Source organism: Triticum urartu, chromosome 5A (assembly GCF_056163025.1).
Source record: "Triticum urartu cultivar PI428250 chromosome 5A, HENAU_Tu73, whole genome shotgun sequence".
Classification (NCBI taxonomy): Eukaryota; Viridiplantae; Streptophyta; class Magnoliopsida; order Poales; family Poaceae; genus Triticum; species Triticum urartu.
Window position 1 is genome coordinate 669441876 of NC_141877.1, and position 10153 is coordinate 669452028.

Consider the following 10153-nt stretch of genomic DNA (forward strand, 5'->3'; position numbering starts at 1 on the left):
AATGCCCATATTTGCTATAGCCGTTTTCCTAGTAGTGTCACGGTCATTTAGCTCTCAAAACAAATTAGTAAATGAATGAAAAATAGCAAATGATGTCAGAAAAGGTTGAAAGTTGATGACGTGGCTTTGAATCGTGCATACTGAATGCAAAAAAGTCCGGAATTTATAATAAGTTTTAAAAAATGAAGTGCCGGTGTAACAGATGAGTTTTTTCATCCGAAACCCTGCTACTCCGAAAGAGATTGTCCAGTTTGTACACGAAGTGCATCCTTTTTTGCCGTAACCCTCTCTACTTTTTGACACATGCTATGTGGGTGAAACGGTGATACCATGCCAAGTTTCAACATTTTCAGAGTTCATTTTGTAGTGCTTTTCAATTTCACGGTCATTTAGCTCTCAAAACAAATCAGTAAATAAATGAAAAATAGCAAATGATGTCAGAAAGGGTTGAAAGTTGATGACGTGGCTTTCAATCGTGCATACTGAACGCAAAAAAGTCCGTAGTTATAATGAGTTACTAAAAATAAAAGAGAGGCGCAATGCTCACCTGCATGTTGCTTAGCTTCAGGCCTTGAGAAACTACACATACCTCCGTGCGGTCTACACCATTTCAAGGCCTGAAGCTAATTAAGCAACATGTAGGTGAGCATTGCGTCTCTCCTTCATCGTTTCTGCACTCAGGGCTTATAAATCGCTGCGAGTGCGTCTCGCTTGGCGAGGTGGGACTAAAAAACAGATGTAGAAAGAATCAACTAAAAAACTCTGGTACCGGTTCATGCCACGAACCGGTACTAAAGGTGCTTGTGGAGCTCTAGCCTTAGAGCCGGTACTAAATGAAATGCTTTCGTAACATATGAATTTTCGTCCGAAACCCTGATACTTCGAAAGAGATTGTGTAGACATGTAAAAATATACATCAAAAATACATTGATTAGTACCACCTTTCAGCCAAAACGCGCTACTGTTAGAGAGAAATACATCAAAAATACATTGATCATCAATAGAACAATGATAACATGAGTGAAGAGTGACACTCAAAAGAACATAAAACACACGCACAAGGATAACACTGATCAAGCATGAATTTTTTTCTTGATCTTTTTGACGAAAAGGCGGATGTCCTGCCATTCGGTTATCAAGCATGAGTTTAGGATTCAGACCCGTACAAACATATAATAATTACATAAATGTAGTTGCCGCATCTAGGAACATGTTAGTCATGCAAAAGGTAAAAGTAATTGTTCCGTCTAGACATATATGCTAATCATGCAAGCAGAAGCCCTACTAACCAGAGATAAGATCAATGTTGCCTTCCACATATGGATACTCTCCAAAAATATTGTGTATTTTTGTGCACCAATCATCTCTGGGCATGTCCTGATCTGGCAGCTTCACAGTCACACTTTTAAGCATTGGCGAGCATCTAAGTACCACTTTCAAGAAATCTAACTCATGATTCTCCCCTTTGAAGCCTTCAATTTTCACTTTTCGAAGATTCAAGGAGAAAGTTTGGGATCTCCAACCCTTTGGGCCATCACAAGGACAATTTAGTGGGCATGTTTCTTTCACCTACAATAATAAATGTGAATCACATCAATGTATTATGGATTCTCCCCTTAAAATTTTATTGCATGGGTACCATATGTATTACAAATATATAAGCAGCAGGGTGATTATTAATTACCTCAGATCTCGATACAACGATGTTAAAGTTTTGTATCTCGCTAAGACGCTGCATGCGAAGGAGACACAACACAAATGCTCCAAATGCATGCCCCATTGTTGTGAGATGCAGATTCAAAGTAGAGAATTGGGTGACCACATGTTTACCTATCTCTGCCACAAATCCGCGCTCTGCACCTTGAAAACTCAATGAATCCTGCATAATAATTCGGCAAGATATCCATCACTAATAAGCTGTTCTTTTAAGACAAACTAATAAATTGGGGTAATTGTAGACTGAGCAAAAGATGACAGGAGACGTACTTGGGCACACATGTGCAGGGACAAGACCTCCTCTCCTTGTCTCTTTGATGTCTTCAAGCCCAGCTCCAAGAGGCCCCAAAGACCAAGCCCATGAGTCACCTCGGGATACGAGCAGGACCAGCTATGCTCGCCGCCGTCCAGGAAGGAGGACAACGCCGTCAATTGCCTAAGCGCGCATGCCTCTGCGCGGCCTCTCATCGCCTTCATACGGTTCACGAGGAGCTCTTGCAGCGACGTCGAGCGGACGGTGAAGTCGTCCACCGTGAGCACCTGCAGGCGCGGGCAGTTGGGGATCATGACCCCGAGGTCGACGTTGCAGCCGGAGAGGGTCAGCCTCTCGAGCAACGGGAACCCGGCGCCGGCCTGTGAGGTTTGCAAGCGGAGGTCCAGCCCGTGCAGCTCCATCGAGGTGGCGCGGAGAAAGCGGGGCAGCCCTACGAGACAAGGGACCCGCGTCTGCGTGAGCATGAAGCGGAGCTCCACCGGCGCGAGCGCTGCGGCGGCGCGCAGCGCCGCTGAGACGCTGGTGCCAGCAACGCACCGCGGCGACCAACGGTCGTCGACCAAACGTGGCCTGTAGCGGTCTTGCGGCCCGACGGGTGGGACGAACGGCGGCGTGCTACCGTCTTGCGGCACGACGGGTGGGACGAACCGTGGCCTGCTGCCGTCTTGCGGCACTACGGGCGGCACGAACCGCGCCCTGCTGCCGTCTTGCGGCCCGACTGGGGGGCCGAACCGCACCCTGCTGCCGTCTTGCGGCCCGAGGGCGACGCAGATGTCGAGGAGGCGCACCCCGGGGCCGGCGACGCGGCGGAGCGCTCCCTCGAGCCAGTCGAGCGGGACGTAGTGGAGGGTGACGTCGAGCTCGGGCTTGGGGAGGCCGGCGCAGACGCGGGGCCAGCGGCGGGAGAGGACGCAGGTGCGCGCGGCGTCGCGTGCGCACCCGAGGCGGAGGAGGACCAGGTGGAGCAGGTCGTCCGGGAGGGAGCTGATGCGGTCGGCTGATCCGCTGTCCTCCATGGCTAGCTCGCTGGAAACCCTAATACTGCAACGCGATTGCATGCATGCGGTGCGCGCGAGAGAGGAATTTCTGGTTTGGGGAAGTGACGACGACGAAAGCGAGCACTAGTAGAAGGATCGATCGGCCTGGGAATACGAACCGGAGATGGGGTCGATTTCCATCGGTAAGTTTGTGCACGACGGAATCTTACATTATTATTAATTAGGACGTGACTAACTTTCGGACGGCAGAAATTTAGCGATAGGTGCGGACGATCCTAGTTCTTTCACGTAAACTTCACCTTCCTTTTACCACATATATGCATGCATGCAGAAAAAAGATAAAATTGATGATGTCATCCTAGATTTCCTTTTATTTCGAAAATTAAAATGTTTTGTAGCTCAAACCGTCGTCCCGATTGAAAAACCGTCTTCACATAAAAGATTCGTCACGACGAGACCTTCGAAACTAGATCCCATGTTGTTATGTTTCGTCGAAAAAAAATCTGGGTCAAAAGTTACCAGACTCAGGCTAAATAAGTTATCACATCTCTGGTACGTCAGTTACCATCCTGTTTATATAGAAATTACCGGGGTATAAAAATGGCTCCTCCAATATTCTCTCCACATGCAAATGCACGATAGCACAGGAAAGCTGATGTCATTGTAGATTCTCACTATTTCAAAACTATAAAATGTTTTATAGCTCAAATTGTTGTTTCTGACTGAAAAATCGTTTTCATATAAAAAAATCCATCGTGACGACAACTTCGAAACTAGATCTCATGTTGGTATGTTTTGATCACTTTTTTTGACAAAAGTTACCGTAAGTTATCATTTATGTTATATGTATGTTAACATGTTATTTATGCAGAAGTGACCGGGGGTGTGTTTTCAACGAATCCTTTCCCCCGGGTCAACGTTATTGTGGTATTTGTACCTAAGTCACCAGGTCTGCGATGCATATATTACCGTGCTATTTGCATAGAAGTAACCAGGGTATGTTTCAAGAACTTTTTATTCGGGTCTAAAGTTACCGTGATGTTTCTACCTAAGTTATCAGGTCTACGGTGCTTATATTACCATGATAACTATACAGGAATTACCGGGGGAGGGTGGTATTCAACTACTTTTTTCCAACATCCCTCCCCCACCCCTCATCATCGTCGCCAAAGTTACCAGAAGTGGGGAATATAAGTTATCAGGTCTACGATGTGTGAGTTATCATGCTATTCACACAAAAAATAACTGGGGATATATTTCAACAGGCGCCCTCCCCCACCCGGTCACCAACCAAGACCGGGGTACATAATTTATCAGGTCTGCGATGTGTGAGTTGCCGTGCTATTCACATAAATGTTACCGAGGGTATATTTCATCATCCCTTCTCACGAAAACTTACCATGACCGGGGTGCATAAGTTATCAGGTCTCCTATGTGCGAGTTACCATGCTATTCACACCAAAGTTATCGGAGGATATTTCATCAACCCCTCCCCCCACCCCCCGCCCCCGCGCCAAAGTTATCGGGTTTATGATGTGTGAGTTGCCATGATATTCACAAAAAAGTGACCAGAGGATATTTCAACAACCCCCCCCTCCTGGGTCGCCAAAGTTATCAGAACTGAGGTACATAAGCTATCAGGTTTATGATGTGTGAGTTATCATGATATTCACACAAAAGTGACTGGGGGATATTTCATCAACACCCCCCCCCCCCCCGGACCAGGGTACATAAGTTATCAGGTCTGTAATGTGTGAGTTATCATGTTGTACACAAAAAAACTGACGGTATATTTCATCAACCCCCCCCCCCCCCATGTCACCAAAATTACCGTGGTGTCATCAACTCGAGACAAGCTAGTAAAATAATCTACTTAAGTGCGGAAAAAGATTAGAGATCACATTAACTTTTGTGCAAACCTAGAAGGGAACGTAGGTGATGTGGTTGGCTAGTAGAGTTACCTTATAAAGTCATAAGAGGTACAAAGGATCGAAACATCTTGTGCATATAACCATACTAATAGAGTAGATGAGTCAAAATGCCAAAATAGCAAGAAAAAGGCGAGCATCGGGAAACACAAGCTTAATGTAGGGCATGTAGGTAACTTGACTATCTGACCTAATTGTAAACACAAGCTTAGTGCAGGGTAACCGGTTACCTGCCACAGTTATCTACCAGGAGGTATGGGGATTGCGTGCGCACTATGCAATTAAAAATTAACGGCATCGCCTGCGTTCAGATCTATTGCGAGTTTCCGGTCGACTAGAAGTTAGCTTTCTCGTATTTAGACAGAAAATATCAGATTACGTTTCAACATACATTTTTCACTGAGTCAAAACGTAAGTTATCAGGTCTATTATGTGTAAACTACTATGATACTTGCACATAATTTATTGGGATATGCTTGAACAAAAAATATTAGCCGGTAAAAATTACCACGTGTTTCTAGGCATAAGTTATCTAGACTTTTAGCGCGTCTTCTAACTAGAAAAAAGGAAAGAAAATGTTCAGACAAGGGGAAAGATATTTGGTTCACAAAAAAAAAGAAATAAATATTTTTGTCACGTTACATGCAGTGTGGTAAAAAAAACTACCTAACTAATCATATAAGAAAGATTTGGACCCTCTTGGCAACAACTAATCGTGTGTGAATTGGCTGGCTCGATGCACTATATTGTGCGCATTTCTTTTTCTCGGCCCAGAATTTTAGCTTTATCGTATTATTAATTCTGCACAAAAGTTTTTTTTAGATTCCAAAAGTTTGTTTAAATTTTGTGTATACTCTACGTAATATACCACGTATATAGAAAAAACTAACCAAAAGAGTTGTATTTCTCTCGTGCAAAACAAAAAGAGTCATATTTCTTCCTACAAGAAAAGAGCCCTATTTCTACCAGATTACTGACCCCGTCCCCCACATCCCGGCCGTGAGGGTATAGTTGCAGCATTGGGGTTTCCCATGGAGGAGACGGACGACGGAGCGCGCCATGGCTGCCCAGGTTCGGCCGACCTCATCAGCGCCCTTCCGGACGACCTGCTCCTCCAGGTCCTCGATCGCCTCGGCTCCAGACACTCCGCCGCGCGCACCAGCCTCCTCTCCCGCCGGTGGCGCGGCCTCTCGGCCCGCCTGCCCTGCCTCACCGTCAAACTCCACCAAGTCCCGCTCCTCTCGCTCAAGGAGGCTCTGGCCCACGCCGCCCGTCCCGGGGTATGCCATTACTACCTCGACATCCGTGTCCCCTCGCAGGCCGGCCGTCCTGGCACGATCAGCCCCGCCAGCGTCTCCTCGCTGCTTCGCGCCGCGGCGGCGCTCTCGCCCGTGGAGATGCTCTTCGTGCTCGAGCCGGACGTCCAGGTCCCAGGTCTGGACGTGAACCTGATTCCCATGGCGCTGCTCTACGATCTCCCATGGATCACGGAGGGCTCCTTTATGGATGTGGCCCTGTCCCGCTTCGACCGCGCCACCTCCATAGACCTGCGCGCGCGCCACCTCCGCTTGCTCCCGCGATCCACCGGCTTCCCCTCGCTGGAGAGACTCTGCCTCTCCGGCTGCGACGTCGACCTCGCAGCCTTGATCCCTCGCTGCCCGCGCATCCGCATACTCCGGGTGAACAACAACGGTATGGTGGCCATGGATAGCATCACCGTCCACTCGGCGTCGCTGCACGAACTCTCTGTGCAGAGGAGCAACATATGTACAGCCCGTATCGACGTCGAGGCGCCTGTGCTTAAGCAACTGAAACTGTCTTTCCGTGCCCGGGGCGATCTCAGGGTCTCCGTCTCCGCACCAATGGCAGAGAACGTCTCGTGGAGGTGCTCCTACAAAAAGCCCGTTTACAGGCTTGGTCCCTGGGGCCTCTTGGAGGTCGGCTTAAACACCACCGACTCCGGGAAGGGCGCATGCTCGCAGCTCCCAGGCGTGCATGCCCTCTCCTTACACATGGATGCCCAAGTATGCATCTCTCCTGTCTTGCTTGCTTGCTCAATTCATCGGATTTGCTGTAAACTTAACTTACTCATGATGTCATGCTGGCTTGATTTTGCTGAAGAGTTCATATAGATATGTAAATGCGGAGCACACCTTTGCGGCAGAGATTGATAAACATATGGTTTCCAAATTCTCTCGTTTGGACCTATATCTCACAACCACAGGGCATGCGTTTGGAGCATTCGTGTTGCGTCTCTTTGGGTTGCATCGTATTCGTAGAGCTATTCAGAACCTTAGGATCGTACTTCAAAGATCGGAGGTAATTTATCGCTTTGCTTATACGTTTTTTTTAGAATATATATGCGGTACCACCTCTCTTCAACAACAAGAATTGTAGGCACATTATTATTCTTGAGCTAAGGTCTCAATAGTTGAACATCTATTATATGTTGTTTCTCTCATTCGCATTCTTTTTACTAGGTGAAAGAAACATGCCGGGTAAATTGTTTCTGTGGTGAGCCCAAAGACTGGAGAACACAAACTATCCCGTTGGCTGGTCTTGAAACCATGGAAATCGAAGGCCTCCACGGGGAGGATCATGAGTTTGATTTCTTGAAAGTCATGTTTACATCTGCTCGAATGCTTAAAAGAGTTACTCTGAGGCTGGCACATGGTGTCACCCCATGTGTCGATTGGTGCACAAAAGTGAACAACATCTTCAAGGCGTTTCCTTTCGTGAAGTGCAACTTTGATCTGGTAAGCAGGTCTGATGCATGGTTCACATAAGCATGGACACGAGAACTATTTTATTGTTTTACCGTTTAGAAGTTTGAACTCATCCTTTAGCCTTGTGCCTACAGTCTTTTGGTCTGAAACTTATGCAGTTCTTTTATATCAGTAGCCTTCATAGTTTGGAAATTTCTAAGGCTTTTGGAATGTGTCAGATAACATGTTATTAATTATTTGTTCAAGGATGCCCTCTTTGTTTGTTGAAAAAAACGACATTGATGGTCCATATGCTACACAGATGTTCTTCCGTTTTTATGCTAATCTTTTTCATAGGTTCAGTTTCCCATTAGTGGTGGCCGAGAGGTCTAAGACCTCTCTATTATTCTATTTATCATTCAATCATACCATCTACTTCTACATGTATGTCAGATGATTGTGCATGCACTCCAATAATTGGCTGAATATGCTATATTTTCTGCTGATTTCTCTTTGATGGAAAATTAGTTCAGAATGTGTACATACATCCTCAGCTTTTCTTTTGTTAACTTTTTAGTCTATGCCAATTTCCTTAACTTAGTCACCCTGTCCTCATGATTGATACTGACCGACTTAATATTTCCATATGCCTGAACTTGTTTTGTTTTACCTCCTCTGCATGCAGGGTCAATATGTAGCAGCCAAAGATCTGGATTGACATGATTCTCATGCTTACGGTTGTGGATTCAGGGTGCTCAGTAATAAAATCGTCCTCTCCCATGCCGACAAACCCCTGTGTGATTTCAGGATCGTGCTTCATGGCTTCAATCATACTACAACTATGAGGGAGCTGCAGGCTCGAAGTGCTGCACATTAGTTTATTATTACATACTAAATGTTAATTTTCACTGTTCACTGTTGTTGTGACGTGGTGAACTCTCCGTATTAGAAGACAGTTGTTATAATATAGCCATTGCCATTGATATTCTAACTACTCTCATGTCGGGGTCACCGGTAAAAAACTTTGTGGCGCCGTCTCTGCGTCAAAGAAAAATCCTCCTCTAGGATTTTGGGACGAAATAAGCTATATAGGTGAAATCAATCAATCGGGGGCCTCCTATGGCCCCACACACTCCCTCCGTGCCGTAGGCCAGGGCACTTGGTAGGGGCGTGTGGGCCATATGGACCGCCCTCCAGCTCCTTCCTCTAGATTTGTGGCTCTTTTTCTCCAAAAACCGAGTGTGATTTTATTTATTATTTATTGATATTTATTGTTATGCATATGAATAGACAATACCATGACAATTCTGCTCAAAACAACATTAAGTTGGTTAGTTCTTATTCAGTTGTGTAAGACATATAGAAAAAGATAGCCAAAGTGTTTATAGAAAACTAAATACATTTGAGACGTATCAGGCGATGTCTTGGCCAACGGTTCCACACGGATCTCCTGTAGCATCTCCCTCGGGGTCTCCATGCTGTTGTATCCCTCGGCTCACCGCGATAATGACGTTGCCTCGTCATAATTGATAGATGCCACAGCGGCAACTCAACCTGTGATTACAGAATTGGTGTATTAGGAGGGGTTCGGTTCTTCATTACGACTTCTCGAGTTTGAGAAGTACTTCCTTTTTCTGGGTTTATAAGTTTTCCTAGAATTTTGAGCCTAACTCCCACCCAAAATAAGCTGAACTCCTGAATTGTTTGAGTGGAATATATTCTTTTCTATTTGCTTAATTTCCTTTTAAAAGTACTAATGTAGTTTGTTTTGCCTACCGCACTTTTTGGGAGTTATACCGATTTAACAATTGAATAAATTATGATAATTAAGGATGGTCTAGATGTTATAAATTTTCAGAAATAAAAATAACTTTACACTAGTAAGCATGCATGTGTAACGCATCTTCAAGGAATTATGATAGTCTCTCCTAACATCTACACTAGGAATATATGGACGGTGACAATTTACAGCATCTCTTTTGTCGTTGATATAGAAGGTCTCTGCCTCCTTAGTCCCTCTCCCATTGTCTTGGAGGTAATGGGTCCCCGCCTCTATAGTCTACTGCTCCAATGAGAAGAGGACTAGGGCACTGCAAGCTTCTATACTAGCACGTAGATAGGGTTCACATTGGTGTTTGCAGGGGCATCACATCAGTTCCCGAGGACGGCACCACATTAAAATATCTGCCTCCTCTCCTCAAGGTATTCATCTAACCAATTTACCAACAAATAAGTTTCTTGCCAAGGGCGCTAGTTCACGTGCTACTTTACTGACCTCTCTCCTCAAGCGTCATATATAACAACGCCAACTAATTCTTTAAATGGTGTCGGGGTTGGAAAGCAACAACGTGTTGCACAAATTTACCGACACGGCAAATATGCACACTACACAGCCCCCTTCACTTGTGATGAACTTTGAGGACAACTTCAACCAACAAGTAAGCAGCGAAATAGCACAAACAACATGCACATGTGACACATGATTTAACGTGGAAAAACCTCCTCAACTTGAGGAGTAAAAAACCACGGCTG

At 45.5% G+C, this 10153-nt stretch overlaps 2 protein-coding genes across 2 annotated transcripts; one reads left to right on the top strand and one right to left on the bottom strand.

Annotated features, from left to right (window-relative positions):
* Window positions 1-1284: 1284 nt before the first annotated feature.
* On the bottom strand, window positions 1285-3048 carry LOC147973940 (uncharacterized). Its single transcript, XM_087525138.1, has 3 exons — window positions 1987-3048; window positions 1685-1879; window positions 1285-1569 (listed from the first exon to the last, which is right to left on the bottom strand). The coding sequence occupies exons 1-3, from the start codon at window positions 3046-3048 to the stop codon at window positions 1285-1287; spliced, it is 1542 nt and encodes a 513-aa protein (XP_087381264.1).
* Window positions 3049-5947: 2899 nt separating this feature from the next.
* Window positions 5948-8339, top strand: LOC147973941 (uncharacterized). The gene is made up of 4 exons (XM_087524846.1): window positions 5948-6940; window positions 7038-7235; window positions 7397-7672; window positions 8307-8339. Exons 1-4 carry the CDS (start codon window positions 5948-5950, stop codon window positions 8337-8339), a joined length of 1500 nt encoding a protein of 499 aa, XP_087380972.1.
* The last annotated feature ends 1814 nt before the right edge of the window (window positions 8340-10153 follow it).